At 38.0% G+C, this 24050-nt stretch overlaps 1 protein-coding gene across 1 annotated transcript in view; it reads left to right on the forward strand.

The window, feature by feature from the left end:
• Positions 1-24050, forward strand: part of ULK4 (unc-51 like kinase 4) — a 417484-nt gene that overhangs the window by 51872 nt on the left and 341562 nt on the right. Inside the window, exons 16-18 of the mRNA XM_043508874.1 lie at positions 1712-1893; positions 3273-3319; positions 4976-5054. Of these exons, the coding sequence (XP_043364809.1) occupies positions 1712-1893; positions 3273-3319; positions 4976-5054 (308 nt within the window). The remainder of the gene's footprint in view (positions 1-1711; positions 1894-3272; positions 3320-4975; positions 5055-24050) is intronic.

A 24050-nucleotide genomic window follows, 5' to 3' on the forward strand; every position in this document is an offset into this window, starting at 1 on the left:
CTTCAAAAACAGACTCCAACGAGAGACTGCTGAATTGGAATTAATTTGCAAACTGGATACAATTAACTTAGGCTTGAATAGAGACTGGGAATGGATGAGTCATTACACAAAGTAAAACTATTTCCCCATGGTATTTCTCTCCCCCACCCCACCCTCACTGTTCCTCAGATGTTCGTTAACTGCTGAAAATGGCCTACCTTGCTTGTCACCATGAAAGGTTTTCCTCCTTTCCCCCCTGCTGCTGGTGATGGCTCATCTTAAGTGATCACTCTCCTTACAGTGTGTATGATAAAACCCATTGTTTTATGTTCTGTGTGTGTGTGTGTGTGTGTGTGTGTGTGTGTGTATAAATCTCCCCACTGTATTTTCCACCAAATGCATCCGATGAAGTGAGCTGTAGCTCACGAAAGCTTATGCTCAAATAAATTTGTTAGTCTCTAAGATGCCACAAGTACTCCTTTTTCTTTTTGCGAATACAGACTAACACGACTGCTACTTTGAAACCTGAATGTAGATTGAGGTATCTGCCTTTCGGCATCCAACTTTGAAACTGTTGACTATGGAGCTGAATAGTTAGATCTACATTACAAATGGGTTCCAGTGTCATTTGCTATACCATAGCTGGATACATTTTATTTAACAACTGGACGATTGTGTTTGTGGCTATAAAACTAGCATAGTTTGCAGCTTTTTTATTTTTGCTGGCAAACAACTGTTTGGCTAGAGTTAAAATATCTTGTAAAAAGATGCTTCGCCTGGTGCTGAATACCAATGCTGAGGGCTAAACTTTTTTCCTTTTCAAAGATGAGAATCAAGGTTAAAATAAATACCCAAAGTCTGCTTCTCTTCCTGCTTATGCTGGTGTAAATCAGGAGTGCTTTCTTTGAAGTCAGTGGAGTTATCCCAGTGTAAAATTTGGTGGAAAACAGAAGAGAATTAGTCCCCTTAAATATTGCCAAGAACAATCAACACATTCACTACGAAAATGTCTGGATGCCATTTACAAAAATAAATTAAATATATTTTTAGGGGTGCAAGAAGGAATGGACAGGATTGCTTAGTTCTATGAAATGATAGAATTTTCATGGCTTTCCTTGTAGACATGTTGTGAGTAATGGATTGGGAGTCATGAAATTAATTCTAATCCCAGCTGTGATCTGACTCTCTTGTTCAAGTCACTTAGGTCCTGATGCTACAACTGTTTAAGCACATGCATACCTGCACACATGCTTCAAATAAATTGTGATTCTGAGCAAATTGCTCAGACTTTTTTACTTATCTTTGCTTTATCGTTATTCTGGCGAACTCCCATTGATGACATCTGATTAAAAATTAAAGAATGAATGAGGACAGTATCACTTCCTTTAATCCATGGGAAGGCAGTGTGGGCTTACTGAAGCAAGGACCAAATGAAAACTGTAAATAAGAACCTAATGGATTTTACTCTTTGAAAATAGTTTTGTATAGATCTGTTATGTATTGTATCCCCTTTTTTCTCTTGGTCTTTTTGATGATTCTCATAATTGTATTCTAATAAAATAATTAAATTCTTTGCCTTAATGTTGTCATAAATATCAAAGTTGTGATTGTATCCAAAAGTTTTAAAATTACTTTGGTTCATGTTGACATAACTATATTTTAGTATTTAAAAGTAAAATCAAAGATGTCATTTCATAATCTTTAAACAGCTGCTGACATTTTTTGTGTACAGTTGAGAAGCTATCATCTCTGAAAGAAATGGACTGGAATGAATTTTTGCAACAAATGTGCTCATTGATTGACTCCACTGAGAAGAACACAGGGGCAACGCGAGCTAAATTGAATTTGCTGTGCTATCTGTGCACTGTGGCTGGCCACAAGGAAGTAGCAACCAGGTTAATCAGCTCACAGCTGGTAAGTACTAAAGTTCCCAGAGGGTCAGCATGGTTCACATACCAGCCATTGCAGCAAAAGTCAGCTGCCTTTAGCAATGGTGCCCTTTACTTCTATTTTAAGAACCTGTTGGTATAAAAACACATGCAGTACAGCCAATTAAGGACAAAGCAATGAAATGTACCAATTAGGTTTCTTGAAAAGAAGTTATGGAGCATTGTCTGTCTCTTAGACTCCAGATGAATTTGTTTCTTATGATTTGCTACATTAATAGAGTTAATTAAATAATTATTTAAACTGTCTCCAGCATTAATAGCACCTTGAAATGTTATAAGATGCTATAAATTGATATTTATAAAAGCTGTAACACAGAAAACTGCTTTTGGGAAAAAAAATGTGCATATGAAAATGTTAGACAATCCTCCTTGACCATACCTTTATAGATGGTAAACATGTTTTCTAAAACATGTAAAACCATTAAGGAAACAAACTGCATGTGGAAATCAGTTTTGCTGGTCTCTGGGTGGTGGCCTAATTCATTTTTCAGTCATGAGTATGCAAAAATAGCAAAAACTTGCACTTCCCTTCTTTGTATTTTAACTATGGAAGTGATCTACACACTCTCAGAATTATTATAATATAATAAACTGCCTTTTTAAATAAGTTCACAGCTTTGAATTTTGAGATTTTTTTTTCCTTCAGTTTTTCTTTGAAGGTAAACATTCATGGCCTAATTTCCCCTTATTTACATGTGTGCCACTAACTCCATTGAACTCAAATTCTGCCCTCAATAAAGTCATTGCAATTATAATAGTGGAGTAATAAGGGCAGAGTTTTCCCCACACATGCATTAGACTAAATAAGATCATAACTGTTGGGGACAGACACATATTAGATCATAGAGCCTGTGTGAGGGCTGGAAACAGATGGTGTGTTGAATACTCAGTTGATACTAGACTTGATATTAGCCAATTGTATTGCAGAGTAACGTAGAATTTGTAAGCTGGTTGGTTGATTTGTTTAGTTCAGATGAATAGCCATTTCAAATTTTTATCACTAGTCTGTTCACCTTTGTGTGTGTTGGCAGATCACAATTTTTCTAGTATATATTTATTTTATCTGGTCAATATATTTTTAAGCAAAGCTTCAAAAAATTTCTCACTTTTTTTTTTTTAAATGTTAGGAACATAAACTTTGAAGATTTTTTCCAAATTGTCAGTACATTCTTTTGAATCAATGGATTTTGAACAGCACCCAAGGGTTTTGTAGTCAGAGTACAAAACAGACATTTAAAAAAAATCTTAATATGTATTTTCATAAGTCTTATATCTATATACTCCTACATGAATAGGGAATTTTTTGAGAAATAAAAATGTATATTTATCTATTCCTTATTCTAGTTCCCATTGTTAATACAACAGTTGCGGGTAGCTCCAAATTGGGATATGTAAGTAACAAACAACTTATTACAAATGAATTTATTCAAATGCTGATTGTTGCTGAATATTTTATAGGGCATACTTTAAGCATTTGTTTATGCCATGTCAATTCTGCTATGGTTTACCTTGAAAGAGGAATGACCACAGACATTACATAATATAATGGTATGTGTACTGATATGAATTTCTTTAGTACCTCAAGCCTAATAAGATCCATTACATTTTAGCCACTACCAATTTCAACTTTCGGTTGGTGATTTTACTTAGAATACATTTATTATTTATAAAATAAGAGTTGCCTCATTAGATTTAATTAATGATATTTATATAAAGGAAGAGTAACTTTTTCAATTTCTTTTACAAATTGGATGTGCTGTTAAAATTTATATTCCTGAATAAATCTCTCAACAATAATATGCAAAATTGAGTAGAAAAAATAAAGGATCTGAAATTACACCTACGAATTCTATGATGTAGTGTATTAAAAACCCCCAAACAAACCAACCCCTACCCTAACTAAGTAAAATATCCATAATGTCAGAGACTTTCTTTGAAGCAATCCTGTCAAAAATTATAATGGAATAATGCCCTCTGCTGGTTATTTATTGGAAAGCTTGATTTTTTTTTAATTACTTATTTTTAAAATTAAAAAGATAGTTTTAACTCTCATCTCAAATTAATTTTCTGACATGCACTTCATTTCTGGCATTGGAATCTATTTTGACAACTGGAGTCAAATATTTAAAATGATTTATGATGGCTTTTCTGTATTTTAAACAAATGTAGATGAGTGTGATTAATGAATAATTTAGGTAATATTCATAGTAACATACGCTTTATTGTACGAAGGGGAGAATCATGACATTTTGAACAGGTAATTGCCAAAGTCATAATCAACTGAGCTACTGAAATAAAATGCCGTTTTAAAGGGCAATGGATAGTGTGTCTAAGAAAAAATTCTGGGCTTTTGCTAATGTAAAATTGTGCTTCAAAACTGCATACACTTAGTACTGTACACTCTGTGTACAATACACATATTGTACACCAGAGGTGGGCAAACATTTTGGCCTGAGGGCCACACCGGGGTTCCAAAACTATATGGATGGTCGGGTAGGGAAAGCTATGCCTCCTCTAACAGCCCCCACCCCCTATCTGCCCTCTCCCACTTCCCGCCCCCTGACTGCCCCCCTCAGAACCTCCGAACCATCCAACCACTGCCCTCTCCTTGTCACCTGACTGCCCCCTACCAGCACACCCTGCCTCTAACCATCCCCCCCGGGGACCCTACCCCCTATCCAACCCCCCTGTCCCATGATAGGCCCTAACTGCCCCCCAGGACCCTTGCCCCTTAGCCAACCTCCCCACCCCCTTATCATGCTACTCAGAGCTGGAGCCAGCCATGCCGACATGCTGCCTGGCAGGAGCACGCAGCCCTGCCACCGAGAGTGCTGGCGGCACAGCAAGCTGGGGGCTGCAGGGGAGGGAAGACAGCGGGGGGGGGGCAGGCAGGATGGTCCCACGGACCGCAGTTTGCCCACCTCTGTTGTACTCACTGTGTACAATACACCGTTATAAATAAGTAAGATTTTGAACTTGTTTGATCTTTTTTTCTTTTTCAAATTTTAATTTTTTTCATGAAGCTAACAAATGTATTTAATTCACAGACGTGCCAAAGTAGCCAGGGTGATTGCTTTACTAGCATTGCATACAACTGAACTTAAAGAAAATGTACCTGTTACTGAAGTAAGTTACCTTTTGATTATTTAAGTTGCCAAAAATTCAGAAGACTATTGATATTTTTATTTGCAAACTCAGAAATTTTCACAGCTTTTATTGAGCTCTGCTTTATTTCCCCCCCAAATGTGAAAATGGGCATACAGTGCATCCTATCAGCTAAATGTATACATGCATGTTGTAATATATTTATGCTATTCTTTTGGTCATTCCAAATATATTTTGGCAGACTTGCAATATTTACAGCCTTTTTCATAAACTCAGTTTTGCAGGTATTTGTCACTAGGCTATCACAACACTTTACTGAATTTTGGAATAATGTAAAAATCTATGATGGATTTCTGTGTAGTCAGTTATCCTCAAAGGTAATTATTATTGTTATTGTTTTAAAGAAAGCAAAATAAATTTGATAACTAAAAGGATGTAGGAATGGGACTCAGTTTGACATTCCACCATCACCACCCATTCTAGAACATAATATGCAGGGGAAAATTATTTAGTACAGAGAACAAACAAATGTTTTTATTCCATACCACTTGAATCCTTTATAAATTTTCACATACTGATGGTTAGCTGACATGACTTAATCAGAAGACTGTTCCTACACATACATTTCATTTTAATTTTACTATTTGCATATGACACATGTACACAAAACTCCTGAACTTGGTGGCAGCCAATTGTTCATGTTTTATCTAAAGTGTTGTTTAAGGTTGATGAGATTTCTACAAAACCAGTGAAATTAACAACTGAAGAGATTTTCATGCCTACCTCCTATTATTCAGTGGACATCAACACATGAACAGCACAGTTGCTAAAATTTCTCCTAACACAAATACACATCCTCAGTATACAGATCTGGCTTCAGGAGAGAGTTTTAGCACTTTAGGCACACACAGTCGTTGGTTAATCAATAGCTAACTACATATGTAGCACTACAGTTTTCATAGTTTATTTTTTTTATTCCAGTTGCCGTCTTCGGGATACACCATACAAAACATTGTGCATAATCCTTTCATTATTATCTATAATTATAATAATTATCTTGATATAGCATTTTGTGACGTGTGTTTGTCTTCTGAGAAAGATGAGAATTCTACTGGATAATCTGGAATCTTATTCCACAATTACTGGCAATATTTTTTAAAATCACACATCAGATATTGGGGAAAGACTCTAGATTACTTCAGAAGCTTGCACTGTTACCAACTGCATTCTACCTGAATTCCAGGTTGCAGTGTCAGTGTCACCTTTAGCTTCTTTCTCTCAGATGTGGCAATGTTTCCTGATATTATTTTAATGAAGTCAGAGACATTAAAGGATAGTTCCAAGATACACATACAGTTTTTGGTTTCAGGTATTTGCCTAGGAAATCTTTACATCCAGTAGAATGTTATTATAAACGCATATGGCTAGCCATTTCCCATCAAATTAGTATAGCAGATATGTTATCCCATCTAAAGTGTGGAATAACAAACACTCATGAAACATACTTCCATTAAGTGATTTTAAAGGAAGAAATTGAGCAGTTGTTGCACTGAGCTAATACTACTTTTTGCCCAGACTGTGTCCCATTCTGGTGATCTTCCATATAAACTCAAAAAGCCCATAGATTTGAGAGTATGGATGAATTCCACACAGCAACCATTAAGCGTTTGGACCCCGGATAAACTATTGACCTGGGGCACATTCAAACTGAAGAGCTATTGTCATTTCCAGAGCCATCTGGTATATGGATCAGATTATTTTTAATATTTTTGGTAGATTAGCTGGGAAAATATCTTTCATGAACGTTCATCTCCAGCTTGTATGTTTGCTACTCTAGCCCTAATGATAATTATTCTAAATAAGTTTTTTTTCCCAAAGAAGAATTTTTATTTTCAATCACCCATAGATTAAAAGTATTGTTCAGCTTTAATAAACATACTGTGAGACCAGACAGTTGACCCATCCTAGCAGAATCCAATGCAAACATTTTGATGTCTTCAAAGTAATCTGTAAATATATACATTTTAAAATCATTTTAAACTGTATAAAGAACTGGTTGACTTTCCAAAGTATGGTTGGCTCAGGAGAAGAAGAGTAGAAGGGAGCTGTCAGAGATCTTTAGACCTGCAGAGCTCTAATTGGTGCCTGCTGTGGTGCCTATTGAGTCATCACAGCAGTGTCAAAGCTGGACAGTCTGACTTCAAAGAACATAAATACTAGTAACTTTTAAAATTATATTTTTTAATACTGTGACTTTTTTGGTGTATTTTCCTCAAACTGACATTGGCTAGCTCTTGCACTGATGCCATGTGAGCTGAGTGCACGTACTAGCACGGCTCTGTGGTTGACATGTAACCACAAACTCATGCTGAGATTGTGATGTTTTCTAAAGCATAAGGCACAGTTTTGAGATGTTTGATGATTCTATGCTTTTGAGATATTAAAAATAATTCCTTTAAAAATTGTACTCTGAATTGTATTAAAAAATTATGCCCCTTACTTGTCTCCTTATGAGCCAGTTAATACTTCAGTTAGAACTCTGAGATAGCTGTCTTGATGAAGCAAGTTGCATGCTGGGGTGTCACAACAGGCTGCAGCCAGTCAGAACATCTTGGGGGATCTAAACTACACGTAATGTGAAGTGACTGACTGGTCTGAGTACAGTTCCTAGAACATGATTATCTACCTCACAAAACCTAACACTGGTGGCCCTGGTTAGTACTTGTTTTGACCATCTTAGCTGAGAGGCCAGGGTCTTAAGGGCTTGAATCCATGTGGTTAAAGTCAACATGGGCTTTTTCGTTGGCTTGAATAGAAGCAGGATCAAGCCCTGAATGGGCATAGAGACTTTATCTATCTCCTTACCCTTAGAAATAGTCTCTTCAGGATAAGGTAAATTCCCCTGGGTGGGATAGTATTGTCAATCTTTAACTACTCGTGTGTGTGTGTGTGTGTGTGTGTGTGTGTGTGTGTGGTGTTCAGTGAATAGAGGACTTCAGTCTGCAGGTTGTCAGTCTGGCACATTTCCCAACGTTACACTCATGCACACGTTGAGAGAAAAAATATCAACCCTTCTAAATTTCTGTATGCACAAAGTCCCTCTGCTTCTTGTTTGAGGAGTTCAGTACCTTTTGATAAAAGTTTGCAAAGTTTAGTATTCAAGGCAACCTGCAAAGAACAATTTGTTTTTGCTGTACAAACATCCACCAGAGGTCACTCAAACGCAAAAAAATAAGAAATATAAGAAAAAATAGGTTCTCATTCGATTTGAATCTTAAATTGAAACAAACTAGGTAGAGGTTTACTATGGAACTATATATTGCACTTATGTCTTTAGAGTGCTGATATATGCTAATATTTGAATGTTATCAAATATCGTATTCAGAACGAGTAGATGTTCTTGTCCCTGAAATCACTGCACTTCTTCCAGTTAATTTTAACTCACTTTATTGATTAGAACCAAGTGAGTAAATTGGTTTGTTTTCATTTCAAAATGTAGTTCAGAAATTGAGTAGATTGATGAAGACTCTTTTTCTATTCGCATTTTTTCATATTTGTAAAATTGCAATAAATGAAAGCAGCTCTTGAAAATGTGTGGGCTAATTTTGTCTCCTTGTTAATGGGTCTTCTCACAGAGTGGCCTTTGCCAATTCAAAGCATCCTTCCCTCTGTGTAACTTTTTCTCTAGTTATCTTTTCCGATTTTTCCAGTTGGGAAGTTTTCCTTGTGAGTATGGGTTCTAAAACTGGCTCTTAAATATCTAGGGGCTGCAACTGCAAAACAGCCATTCACATATTCCTACCTCCAGATTCAAGTCCTCCAGGGATTTGGAGAGGCTCACATCCTTGTTTTTGTTCTCCACATTGCAGGTTTCTTTGCAGTGCCTTCTTTTGCTTGTTCAGCAATGGACTTCTCTCCCAGAAAGAAAGACAGGGAGAGAAGTCAGCCTTCACCCTTTTTGGGGAAGGAGGGGAGAACAACATGCTTTCATGTTATCATAGCAAGATGGAATGATAGAGCAATATTGTAACCTAATCTGAAAGAAAGGGAACACTCTCCTCTTTTTTTGTTAAATCTCATTCAGTACAGGCAATTGCATCTTCATGGGTTGAAAGAAAACCATAAACTTTAATTTACTGCAGTTGCCTCCTCTATGGCCTTAGCTTCTCCAACCTCCCACCTCAGTCCACTCAAAATGCTGCTGCTGCTGCTTTGTGTGTGTGTGTGTGTGTGTGTGTGTGTGTGTGTGTGGTGTTCATTTTTCATGTACCTAGCTCTGACTATATCACCCACGTTTTTAAGTCCCTCCTTTGGCTCTACCTCTTCCATTGTATCAAATACAAACTTCTTTCCCCAAATTTCAAATTCCTCCATAGGCTAGTCCTCCCCAATTTGACTGTATACTAGTCCACTTTTCACATGGGCAACTTTGTGCTTTCTCCCATGCTACTCCTTATGTATGGGGGGAAAAAAACTCCCATCAAAAACTGTAAAACCACCACCTTATCTTCCTTCAAGTCCCTCTTCAAAACTTACTTCTTGCATGGACTTGCTTACAGACAGCCCCCCAATCTGAAGCAAATACTCACCAGCAACCACACACCACACAACAGAACCACTAACCCAGGAACCTATCCTTGCAACAAAGCCCGTTGCCAACTCTGTCCACATATCTATTCAGGGGATACCATCATAGGGCCTAATCACATCAGCCACACTATCAGAGGCTCGTTCACCTGCGCATCTACCAATGTGATATATGCCATCATGTGCCAGCAATGCCCCTCTGCCATGTACATTGGCCAAACTGGACAGTCTCTACGTAAAAGAATGAATGGACACAAATCAGACGTCAAGAATTATAACATTCAAAAACCAGTTGGAGAACACTTCAATCTCTCTGGTCACTCGATCACAGACCTAAGAGTGGTTATCCTTCAACAAAAAAGCTTCAAAAACAGACTCCAACGAGAGACTGCTGAATTGGAATTAATTTGCAAACTGGATACAATTAACTTAGGCTTGAATAGAGACTGGGAATGGATGAGTCATTACACAAAGTAAAACTATTTCCCCATGGTATTTCTCCCCTCCCCTCCACCCCACCCCCCACTGTTCCTCTGATATTCTTGACAGGTTTCAGAGTAGCAGCCGTGTTAGTCTGTATTCGCAAAAAGAAAAGGAGTACTTGTGGCACCTTAGAGACTAACAAATTTTGTTAGGCTCTAAGGTGCCACAAGTACTCCTTTTCTTTTTTCTGATATTCTTGTTAACTGCTGGAATTAGCCTACCTTGCTTGTCACCATGAAAGGTTTTCCTCCTTTCCACCCCCTGCTGCTAGTGATGGCTTATCTTAAGTGATCACTCTCCTTACAGTGTGTATGATAAACCCATTGTTTCATGTTCTCTGTGTGTGTGTATATAAATCTCTCCTGTTTTTTCCACCAAATGCATCCGATGAAGTGAGCTGTAGCTCACGAAAGCTTATGCTCTAATAAATTTGTTAGTCTCTAAGGTGCCACAAGTACTCCTTTTCTTTTTGCAATATAAGAGTTATTCATACACATATGCATATGTCTAATGCTTTGTACAATGGTTATTTTCAAATCTGGAAACTAAAATGGCTATCTTTCCAGCAAAAACAATGAGGAATCCTTGTGGCACTTTAGAGACTAACAAATTTATTTGGGCATAAGCTTTCGTGGGCTAGAACCACCTTCTTCAGATGCATGGAATGGAAAATACAGGAGCAGGTATAAAGGCATGAAAAGGTGGGAGTGTGACCTCACACTTGAAAAGATGGGAGTTCTAGCCCACGAAACCTTATGCCCAAATAAATTTTTGTTAGTTTCTAAGGTGCCACAAGGACTCCTCGTTGTTTTTGCTGGTACAGACTAACACGGCTACCATTCTGAAACCTATCTTTGCAGCACAATCAGGATAGCCACTTAATATTATTGTTTCCACTGGGGTTTGTGCTAATAGAGGAGATTTCACTTTACTAACCAAGTGTCTCAGAAAAATGAATTTCCTACCCGTAAAATTAGTTTCTGCAATACACCTCCAACAATCTGGCATAATGGAGTTTTCTTATGGCCTTGGATAAATGGCAGGCAGACATATCAATCAAAAGGCCAAAATTCTCCTACCCAGAATGAGTCTCCTCTGACAGTAACTCATGGATTGGTCCAGAAAAAGTCTTTTCGAGAAGTAAATAAACTGGAAATCTATATGCTCTTGTTTCTGCACGTACAGTTCCATCAATCCAAACAAATGGGGCTCTAAAAAGTACTAAGTCAAAGCCTAACAAGTGCAATGGAGAACTTGAAAATTATTTAGCTACTGTGCTCAGAAAGTTATACTACTGAATGGAGCTTTAGGTGCATTTTTATAATTTTGTTTGATTAATTACATGATCAAAGCTGAATTCACCTTCATAAAAGGAAAGGAGTACTTGTGGCACCTTAGAGACTAACAAATTTATTTGAGCATAAGCATCCGATGAAGTGAGCTGTAGCTCACGAAAGCTTATGCTCAAATAAATTTGTTAGTCTCTAAGGTGCCACAAGTACTCCTTTTTCTTTTTCCGGATACAGACTAACACTGCTGCTACTCTAAAACCTTCATAAAAGGCACACTCGCGTAATTAGAATTGTTGCTAGGGAGCACATTACATTCATTGCATTTCTGTCAATCAGCAAAATGATGCATCTTCCCCATTAAAATGGCATGGCTGATGTTGTCTAGTATGGTCCCTTGCCAGAGTCCCAAATAAGTTGGTGTCTTTTTATGAGGGTGGTGATTTAGTGGTTTCTTGTATATTATTTTGTGCGACAACATTATTTTGTGGGTGATGAACTATATAGTTAGGATCCTCTATTTCAGTGACAGAATACGTGAATTTCTTAAGGATGAAGTGGTATCTGCAAAAGACTATTCTATGTATTTGATCCTTCATTCAGCATTCTGAACATAACTTGTATTTCTGTTAAATCCTCTGTTGTGAAACCATCTTCTGCCTCCATCGTAAATGTAATATTGACCTTGACTTTGTCATACAACAGGGAAAATTATGAATATGATCTGGAGGAGGAGTGGGGGTTGCATGCCTCACTCAGAGTGAACTCCCGGTGCACAGCAATCAGGGGATAGGGCATGGTTAGCCACAGCACATATCCTCTTGTTCTTTCCCTCCTCCTTCATGAAGATGGGTCACATAAAAGCTCTTTGGCCAAAGCTGTTTCCATGTAGCCATTCCACAACCACTCTGTAGGGCTGTGTGTATGTAATATCTTTTTACCCACTCCCAGGCATCTGCCCAGCTGGTCAAACCAGCTGCAGGGCTTGGAATTTCTTCCTTTAGACTACAGAAGTATTTTTATTCCCTGAACTTTTCAGTAAAAAGAAAAGGAGTACTTGTGGCACCTTAGAGACTAACTAATTTATTTGAGCATAAGCTTTCGTGAGCTACAGCTCCCTTCATTGGATGTGATATCTTCAGTGGTACTCAAGATCGAAGAGTATTCTTGGCTTGCAAACTACAATTTTATCTTTAATATTTCTAACCTGTATGGTGCTTTCTGAGCAAAATTAAGCTTAATTAATAATAATAATAATAATAATTAATAATTAAAAAAAGATTCCTGCAATGCCAAGGTCTTTCTTATTAGGTCAGATAGTAATGTAGCTCTTCTAAGAAAAGAAAGACATAACATACGATGAGGTACGTATGATTGAGAATACCATATTTTGAGTGTGAACAGTAATTTATTTTTGATTTTTGGATATGACTTGTCAAATTTAAAACGTTGGTATCTATTTGTCTGACATTTTATTCCCCTTTCCTTTCTAACAGATGCTTTAGTGAACTTTTATAGGTGTTTACATTGTTGTATAAACTCAGGAAAGGGATCTGGACATCATTTTAGACACTCAGTGAAAAGCCTCATCAAAATGTGTAGCTGTGGTAAAAAAAACCAATGGTAGTATGTGTAAGGAACTGGATGGAGAATAATATAGAAAAAGATATAATGCTATTATATAAATCAATGGCATGGCCTCATCTGGAATACTGTGTGCAGTATTGACTATCCCATGTTAAAAAGGATATTGAAGAATTAGAGGGTATTCAGAGAAGGACAATGAGACTGATTAGGAATATGGAAAACCTCTCATATGAAGAGAGATTGAAAATAAAGGGATTGTTTTACTTTAGAAAAGAGACAGAAGTGCGTGTGTGTGTGTGTGTGTGAGAGAGAGAGAGAGAGAGAGAGATACAGGAGGTAGATTGGAATTTCTGTTTTCCCTGTCTCATAGCACAAAAACAAGGGGACATTCATTGAAATTAAAAAGACATATTCTAAACTGATACAAGGAAATACTTATTCGCCCAATGTGAAATTAGATTGTGAAACTCATTGCTGCATGATGTCATTGAAACCAGAAATTTAGCAATATTCAAAGAGGGATTGGGATTTATGTGGATAACCAGAATATCCAGAACAGTGATACTTAGACATCAGAGGTTCAGGAGCCAAATTAGAGATCAGTGTGATCAAAAGAGTCATAGTAGTTTGAATTGGAGCTGTCAATTAATCGCACTTAACTCATGAGATTAACTCAAAAAATTAATCTCAATTAAAAAAAATTAATCATGATTAATCGCACTGTTAACCAATTGAAATTTATTAAATATTTTTGGATGATTTTCTACATTTTCAAATGTATCAATTTCAATTACAACACAGAATACAAAGTGTACATGATTAATAGCATGATTAATCACAATTTTTTTTAATTGCTTGTCAGCCCTAGTCTGAATTTGTTTAATTTACTATAGTACTATGTATTTATTTAAACAGTATGACAGGGAAAAATTTAGTTTATATCTATATCTCACAGCAAAATGACTGAAGTATTATTATTTTTTCAACTACAATTTGTTAATAACATAGTAAAAGCACCTCGATTGGTTAATAACTTGTATTGGTTAATAATTAAATCACACAGTGTTTTAATATCATGTGCTCCTAAGAGCTGCAGGAGACACATTAAAGAGCCACTTGTGGCTCGCGAGCCGCAGTCTGAGTATCACTGATCCAGAGTTATAATAGTTAATGCTAGCATAGCATTTCTGAAGGATTATAAAACCTTTGTTTCAGGTGTTAAGCCAATCACTAAGTATTAAAAATTTGGAGGAGACCTTTAGAGGGGGGCTGATTATCCCACATTTGCCTAATGGAGAGTTTCTTGCACCATTCTCTGAAGCATCCGGTACTAGCCATTCTCAGAGAAATAAGGAAGTGGATTAGATGGACCATGAGTCTGATTCGGTATGACAAGTTCTATGTTCCCTAAGTCTTTTGTTTTGATTCGTCTGCCTTGATAATATTTGTAATGTGAAATCATACTTCCTGCCAATTTCCTTTTGATTAATTGCATATTTTAATTTGTTTGGGATAAAAGAGTAATCAAAATAAAACCTAATGCATTATCACTATTGGCTTCTTATTGGCCTGCACCTAGCCTCTAATTCTAAACCTCCTGTTTACTGAATTTCTGGTACGCTGCTAGGTAAGCTTATATTTACTTTTAATATGATGTACTTGATTTTTTTCTTTTGTCTACTTCAGAGTAAACTTGTTTGTAGAGAAAATGTAGGACTCAAAAAATATTTAACTGTGGATTAGAGAAATAAAAGAATGTTACTTTTATTTTTTTAACCATAAGTGAAGTGATGATGAAGTGCAATTCAGATGTAAAATGGCCATACTTGAATTGCTTATGCATGGAAATAGCACATCTCACATCAAAGAACACTTTAAAAAAGATCCCACCTAATTGCTTATAATGATAGAAGTGTATTTGATATCTTACCTGATGCCTTGTAGAACAATTTTCAGCCTATACTTTTTTCTGTAATCACAGATGTTGATTCTAACTAGCTCATATCTCTGCCACTCTTTGCTGTAATATTTTTAGTGCACCAATTGTGAAGTTTCTATTTAAAGCATAATGTGATTTTTTGAAGTTCTTATGAAACCTTCATAATAATTTGTTGTTAGAAAAAAAAATGTCTGTGAAAGACCATGGAAATAGAAGTCACAATTGGAAGATGTACCAAATTCAAATAATGAGAACTGCACCCTGAAACAGAAATACCATTTAAAATTGGCTTCTCTTGCATTTTTCTTAGGACTACTGAACATCATGGGTGAAATCCTGGATCTATTAAAGTCAATTGTAGTTTTGCCATTAACTTCATTAGGGCCAGGACTTTACTTTCACCCCATGTCTTTCACATGTCAGGTAAATGCAGCTACTTGTATAAAATCCATGTGTGTATATGGATTTAGGTGTGACGTGAGTAATTCTACATTTACATTTAGAATTTTAATTTCAGTAATTGTTGCAAATAATTCTGAGGTTGTAGTGCTATTTGGAGAAAGAGTTGACAGACAACAACTCTGGGTGTGTGTTTTAAGATTATAGATATTGCCTCTTATTTAAATGATTACAATACAGAATTTTCATTTTCTATTAATAAATAGCTATTAAATAAATTGGGTGTCACTTAACATCTGTACAGAAACATAATTAGGTGCCTCACACAAAATCAAATTCTGTTAAGGTCTATATTCTCTGCTTTAAAATTCTATCTTGAGCTCTTGTATGCTGAGTAGCTTTACTGTCTTACCTGAGGCAAAGTGCATCATATATAATGCTGGGTGCAGCACTTCAAGCTGATTTACCTCTTAATGAAACTCAAGAGCAGATTTTTTTTTTAAGCCACAAAACCTCAAATTACAATAGTGACATTGTACAATAATTTTGGATGCTTTTAAACCCTTTTTAAACAAGTCTAAGTCTCTGATGCAAAATGTTTTATTGTCAACCTCTACATTTTAAATAAAGTTGTAGAAGTTTAAATATTCTCTTTAATTTAGATTCTGTGGTAATAAGATAGGTTTTTACATTTAAAGGGGATTGTTCCCCATTCTTTATCCTGATTTGCTTGTTTGTGGCCTGCTACAGTAGTTCTTACAAGTGTGAAACTTCCATGGAAGCCCAAGGGAGCTTTGCATTCCTGAAAATTCTAACTATGATCAGTGTTAATGAGAGCTGTACATATCACAGGGAAAATAGATTTCAAAATATGGAGATGTCACCTATTAGTTCCCATTATTTATTTGTTGTTTGTATTATGATAATGCACAAAGTTTCATCTTTGATTGGGGCCCCATTGTGCTAGGCATTGTACAAAATACATAGTAAGAGACAATCATTGCCCCCAAAACGTATATCATTAAAAATAAATTAAGGGGAGGGAAGTAGGATAAAAAACACAAGCAAAGTGGTCAGGGTGGTGATATGCATATTTTTTGTTAGGTCCATTGCATTAATTTTTTTCTTTTTCTCTAAATCTAGTGACATATGAGTAGTAGGGAAGAGGGATACAAACAAGTTATGTACATTAATTATATTTACTTGTTTAACTCTACAGCCTCTCAACCTATTCATTGTTAGCTGCCCAGTTTTATATGGTATCACAGCATAGGTTGTTCTCTGTCCTCTGAAATTTCTCTTAAAGAAGTGGCCTCATGAATTAGTTTTTATAGAGGATTACATGCAAGACAGTGAGGAACAAAGCATAGTGGCTGTGTTAATCTGGGGGCAGTTCAAGGGTGCTGGAGTTTGGCTCACCTTTGAGTCCAAATATCAGAGATTGTAAGCATTTTCCAATCAGCTGACCCTCAGGAGGTCTATTTAAGAACTACATGAAGTGCACTACAGATCTGTCGTCATTATTACCTAGACATTGTGCTGTCGTGTGACTAATTTTCCTAACTGTGGTATTAGAAGGGCTTTTGCTGAACTGAGTTCAATTTGCCCCATCCACTTCTTTGAGTAATTAATAAGTGTATATTTGTGCTCTATAGGATGTATGCATAGAATAACTTGTACCTACCATAATTTGTGTTTTTACATTAATCCAAATTGAGAATATTTCAGAAGTTTTCTTAGAGCTGCTAGACTTTTTTATTAAAAAACAAAACAACTCAAACCGAATACAAACATCTAATTTATTTCTTTTATTAGATTTAAACAATCACAAGAACAAAACAAAGCCAAATAAAAACCCATACAGAAAATTCTAGGTACCTGACAATTATTCTCACAATATAATGACCACCCTGCAGCTTTAAAGACTCATGTTAAATAACAAACTCAGCCTGCCAGCAGGATTAAACAACCATAAATGTTAATGAATGAATTCATCCAGCCAGTAAATAAAAGCAACAGAAAAGCTCCTTTACATTGTACCGTTGCTGTTCACAAAATACCCTCAGCTTTTCCCATAAAACCCTATCAAATAAATGGCTTTGAAGCATGCCCTCAGATTTACTAAGTTTGGGGTATTTCAGATCCAAATGAAGAGCATATTCCAAAATCTTGGAACACTCTGTGTACAGCCCCCTCTCCAGTATGGCAAGGATGATGCAGCTTGAGCATCACTGTTGATCTCAGTTGTGGCAGTATGGAGAGAGGCAATCTCTCTGGTAGCCACAACCTAGGTCATTTAGGGCTCTCATTTTAAGATGATCTGATTGGAATTTGGTTCTGAATTATATTGTTGCAAATCCTCTTTCTTTTCTTTTACGTATACTTCCCCATGGCTTCTCAGCATCCCTTTCAGAACTGTACGGATGTGTTTAAATTTTTCTGTCTGGTTTAAATCCCAATCCTCCCTCGACTGGGCCAATTTAATATAATCTCCCATACTTTTGTCCTCCGTTGCCAGTTCTTAGTTGACCAAAGGGGTTGCTGTTCTGCTACTCACTGCCCTTCATTCATTCCCAGTGTCAGTGTATAGAGTTGTACTCTCACCATATGTCAACCTGAGGATCATGGGACCAAGACTGATATTTGCCCATCCACATGGCAGTCTAGGGTGCAAACCCTAGACTTGCTTTTCTTGATATATAATATATCCAGTGGTTTTCAACCTGTGGTCCATAGTCCCCTGGGGGTCCACAGGCTGTCTAGGATTTCTAAAGGCTCTGCGCCTTCATTTGGAACTTTTTAGGGTTCCACAAATGAAAAAATGTTGAAAACCACTGTATTCTAATAAATTTAAACCAAATTTTCAAATTTATATGCTTAGTTAGGCACCTAAATCCAGATTTAGGAAACATGCAGGTCACTTCTATCTAAACAGGGAGACTTGTGCTGTGAGCTGGGGACCTTGGGGCGGGGCTAAGCCAAGCTCAGAGCAGTGAAGAAATCACTCTAGGGAGGGAGGCCTGGGAGAGAACTGACTAATGAGGGAAGAGACAGAGACACCAAGAGGAACTGAAAAGGCTGGGTAGAAAGTGGCTCAGGGAAAACTACAGCACAAGTAAAGGAGCACACCTATCTGTTCAGTACAGGGCCCTGGTCAGAATCCAGAGTAAAGAGTGGGATTGGATTCCCCTACAAACCCTAGGGAAGGAGGGTGTACAAGCCTATTGCAACAGTATTGAGCCCAGCAGATGGGAGGAGCTGCAGGCTAAGCCCTGAAGAAAGACCGAGGAATAATCCCAGAGAAGGAGGAAAGATTTTTTTGTGTTAATTGGGACTTCTAAGTTTGGACAACTAGATGATGAAATCTAAATATACGCAAGCCCTATTTATTGAGGGACAGTCTGCCCTCCAAGTTGGTATACAGAGGGGCAGGGCTAGTCACCAGATTTTTCCACTTCAGTTCCAGTAGGTCTGGTGGTCCTCCATCAGCACTTAGGGAATCAACAGAAGCAGTGGGAGGTGAAGCTGGATCTACAGAGTGATTGCACATGTGAGACTTGAACCTGGCCGTGTCTAAATCTATGGGACCACCATCTTAGCCTTTATCAGCGTGCTTCTTACTATACCTCTCTTGGAAAGTGGTTTTCCTAACTGAAATCACTTCTGCCAGAAATCTTCTTTAAGGCTAATGTGTACATATGTCCTTATCCGAGTTTCCTCCCTAAAGTAGTTTCAGATTTTCATAGTAGTCAAGCATTTTACTTACCTGTGTTTTTACCTAAAACCACAGCACAAGTAAAGGAGGAAATAGGAATGAACAATGACTACGCATGTTGGATGTTAGTCTTAGAAGCTCTAGCATTCTGCATAGAGAGGACTAAATCATTTTGGCAGTCTAACAGTTGGTGGCTAGAGTGGACAGGATGAAAGGTCTCCCAATCTCCTCATGGAGAATCTCATGTTGGATACTTCGTGTATCCATCATTGTTTGGAACAGACAGGTGTTTCATCATCAAGTAACCTGACTGCTCATTCCATGAATTCGCAAGCATCCTCTGCAGCGTTCTTAGCACAAATTCCTATCCAGGACATTTGTAAAGTAGTAACTGGGTCATTGGTGCACACCTTCTCCTCCCATTACATCATTACCCATTATTCAAGGAAGATGCCAAATTTGGTTGAACTGTACCATGGTCTCTATATACAAAAATTCTGATCCTTCCTTTGTATATTACTGCTTTGGAGTCACCAAGAGTGCAATGCACATGTACACTCACTCGAAGAAAAAAATGATTACTAATCTTTTGTAACGGTTCTTTGATATGTGTTGCACATGTCCATTTCATGAACGGCCCTCCTGCCCCTCTATATTGGCATTTTTGGAAAGAAAGAACTGAGGGGTGTGGTGTTGCTTGGGGGCTTTATATCAGCAATAGCGGCACATGGCAGAAGAAGGCGCTCAAGCTGCCCTGATGGATATCACTGAGGTAAAAGCTTCCAGTGGCTGTACAAACCCAGAGTGGAATGGACATGTGCAGTACATTTTGAACAACAGTTACAAAAGCTGTGTAACTTTTTTTTTTCTTGTGGAAGAAAACTGCTATTTGCAAAAGAAAATTTAAAAAATTATTTAATTTAAAAAATTCTACCGATGAGTGGAAGTAGCTAGATGAAAACTGAATGATATAGGGCAAAAAAAATGGTAAGATAATAGTATTTTTTGTAATCCATAGGATTGAAATTAATGATAAGGTTGGAAAGGGCCTCTGATGTTGTCTAGTGGTTTTCAGTTTGTGAACAGGAGGAGCAGAAAGTAAATCAAAAATACATAAGTTAATAATTTCCCCTTTGAAACTGCCATCTCATTTTATACATCATTCTTTTTGGTTATAGCATCACACATTTTACCCCTGCTTTCCTTGAAAATAATGCAAGAAAACAGAAGTAAGGCTTTATTACAGTTGCACATCAGGGAAGAAAGAATGAGCTGAATTTGTAGATGTAATTAAAAGTCATTCACAAGCATTTTTTATCACTTACATAAACTGAATCCTTTGTGTGCATCATTAAATTATTGTATTTTCATGCAAGTACAGCATTGACAAACAAAGTAAGGGTAAATGTCTTACGAAGTAGAAAAGTAGGTATATGGGTAAATAAAATAGAGAAATACCATTTCAAAGCGATGAATTTTGAATATAGCCATTTTGTGTGTTGCAGCTTTTTAAAATACACACTAAGGGTTCTCTTTACATTTGCTTCTGTAAACAGGACATAGCATTTTTAATAGATCAAAAGCAGAGATCCACTAGAAGGAAAGAGTTTTATGTATTAAAAGATGTGCACTTCTCCAGGAGATCTTTTAAAATTTACCATTTGGAACAATTTTGCTGCTGTTTATAGGGAAAAAAAAAACAACAAAAAACCAAACACAATTCTGTTACATCTGGACTGCTCCTTACAACTCTGGAGTTTCCAGAGGCGGTTCAAATCTGTGGCACAGCGTGTACTGGCCATGCTTCATTCTGCTTGCTGCTAGAGCTACTGCCTCTGTGGCAGCAATCAATTGGTGGCTGATTTGCTCCCATCCTTTTCTTTTGCCTTTTATTATTTTTTAAAGCTATTTTTAGGCAGTAGTGAGCTTTTATTTGTTCCAAGCCTGCTTCCTTGTTCCTGGTTCGGGGTTTATGTCACGTGAGGGGCACAGCCATCTGGAGCCTATGCTTGAGCACTTGCCTGCTGAGCTTCTCTTCCCCCTTTCAGGCATTGCAGAGCAGTCTCACAAGCACTGGGCAAAGTCCAAAAGGTGTCCCATATATCAGGGAGCTTTCCAAGGCTCAGCGGAGAGTGAATTATGCCTAGCCGTCTCCCAGCCAGATGACCCTAGTGCTTCTAAGGCATGAGCTCTGAGTAAGATTGGTATGTTAGGGCTCCAACCACCCCTCAAGTAACCATGACTTCACCACAGAAAAGCCTGAGCTGAGCCAGAGAGAGATTATACAGAGGAAGGGGACTTCATCCAAAAGATCTAAGGGAAAGTCCTGAGGTGACAAAGAGCTGCAAAGACAAGACCCCTGTGGAGCTACTGGTACGCTTCTCCCCTCCCCCGCCCCCCAATCTTGAGTGCCTTGGGAAGAAAAGCAGGGCTTATATTCATCTCCCCTCTCCATCACAGCTTGAGTGAGGGAACTCTGATAATGAGACCTCACACCTTGCTCAGGGGGAATGGGACCCAGAACGGGAGGGGGGGACAACTCAGAGAAAAGTTTCTAGAGGGCTCTGGGCTATGCACAAAGTAAACTGCAAAAAACTGTGCTCTGGCCATAGCAGGGCAGTAACGTCCACTATGTGCACCCAAAAGTCAAAAAGAATAAAAAGGGTGTGGGGATGGGGGCAGGGGCCGAGGACAAAAAATCCAGAAGGTGCTAGTCCTTTGACTCCTCCTCCTCCTCCTGAGGAAGGCAAGCTTTTAGACTCTGAATCTGAGTAAGACTTTGGAAAAAAAATTGACATTTCACCTCCCCTTTGAGAAGTTTGAGGTCGTGTGTGAAAAGGTTGTGACCACAAACCAGATCCAACCTGATAAGGCTCTTGAGGATAAGCATTCCTCCCCTGGCATCCAGCAATGCCCATTTTGACTCATGTTCTGGTCAGCCAGACCTTTCAAGATCACATTAGGGATTCAGCGGTTCTCATGCTCATGGATAATATCACCATGATGTATTATGTGAACAGACGGGCGCACACTCCAATGTGCTATGTCAGAAACTGATCAGGCTCTGGCAGTTTTGCATCAAGGAAAACATTTATCCCTATGGCCAATCATTTACCTGAGATCCAGAATCACCTGGCAGATCATCTTAGCAGAAATTTCTCTCTGAATCACAAATAGTCCCTTAAGCACAGCATCCTGAAGTCCATTTTTGCAGATCGGGGCATCCTGGCGATCAACCTGTTTGCCATGAGAGACAACAAGAAATGGTGTCTGTTTTTTCTCAGGGGTCTCAGGCCAAGCTCTATGACTGATTTTTACCTGATCTGGGAATTTGCACTTTTCCTCCAATTTTGATCAACCTGCAGGGTCATTCTCAAGCTGAAATTGGACTGTTCCAAGCTCCCTCTCATTGCTCCAGTGTGGCCAAGACAGTGTTGGTTCTTCGACCTCCTTGCATTATCAGTTTGGCCTCCCATATTCCTTCCTCTTCCTCCTGACCTTCTGATTCAGCATCTCAGTAAGGTTTTGCATCTAGCAGTCAGCTCTCCATGTCATGGTGTGGATGCTGCATAATTAGATGAGAAAAGGAATGATGTTTGGAGGTGGTCCGGCAAATCTTGCTTAATAGTAGGAAGCCCTCTACCAGAGCAGCCTATTTGGCAGAGTCAAAACAGTTTCCAATATTGTTGCTAGCCCAGGTAGTCCAGCCAGAGCTAATTTTTATCCAGGACATCTTGACGTACTTGTTACACTTTCAGTCTTCTGGTCTTGCACTTAGTTCGTTGAGAGTCCACCTGGTGATGATTTTGGAATTTCATCCTCCGATTCCTGGGAAGTTGGTGTTTTCAAACTCCATGGCAGTGATGTTCTTGAAAGGAGTTACTTGTCTCCACATTCCAGTTAAAGAGCTGGTTCTTTTGTGAGACCATGATACTGTCTTAGTATCTCTTGTTGCACCTCCCTTCGAGCCTCTGGCAACTTCTTCTTTCTCCCTTCTGGGCCAGAAAACTGCCTTCCTTTGACAATAACAGTTGCAAGGAGGGTCGGTGAGTTGCAGGCTTAGATGTTGGAGCCCTCTTATGTACAATTTTTTAAAGACAAAGTAAAGCTATGGCTGCACCCTAAGTTTTAATCGAGTGGTTTCCCAGTTTCGCTTGAACCAAGCTATATATATTTACTAGTGTTCTTCCCTAAGCCGCATTCAACCCCTGAAGAACAACGCGTTCACATGTTAGATGTCAGGCAACACTTAGCTTTTCATCTGGATAGAACCAAACCTTTCTGCTCCTCATTTCATTTGTTTGTTTCATATGCAGACTGAATGAAGGATAAAGCGGTCTCTTTGCAGATTATCTCCAGGTGGATAATTTCCTATATCACTTTTGAATATGAAGTATCCCAGGCTATGCCTCCTCAAAGGGTATGAGCTCTTTGAACGAGAGCCCAGATGACGTTGACAGCATTTCTAAGTGACATTCATGTATTGGACATTTGCCAAAACACAACAGCTTGATGGTTTCAGAGTAGCAGCCGTGTTAGTCTGTATTCGCAAAAAGAAAAGGAGTACCCGTGGCACCTTAGAGACTAACAAATTTGTTAGTCTCTAATGTGCCACGGGTACTCCTTTTCTTTTGCGAACAGCCTTGATGGTATTCTTAATGCTCTGCACATTCCATGAGGAGAGTTTAAATAGATTAGTGATCATTAATCTATTTAAACTTTCCTCATGAAATGTGCAGGGCATTAACAATACCATCAAATGGAGGGGAAAATATTAAACCAAACTTTAAAAAAAAAAAAAAAGTCTCACTATGGCCTTACTTCAGGACACCCACCACACCAAGGACAAGGCATTTTGAACTCTTACTCCTCTTAGGCCTGTAGCATTCCTCTTCCACACGTTTTTAGACAAAATCTGTGGCGAGGTGTACCCTTAGTGTGGGCTAACAATGAAGAGCAACTAATATAATGGGTAATATTTTCATCTCCAACAAAGATTCCTGCTTGGGTATTTATAG

The sequence above is a fragment of the Dermochelys coriacea genome, chromosome 2, assembly GCF_009764565.3.
Source record: "Dermochelys coriacea isolate rDerCor1 chromosome 2, rDerCor1.pri.v4, whole genome shotgun sequence".
In the NCBI taxonomy this organism is placed as follows: domain Eukaryota; kingdom Metazoa; phylum Chordata; order Testudines; family Dermochelyidae; genus Dermochelys; species Dermochelys coriacea.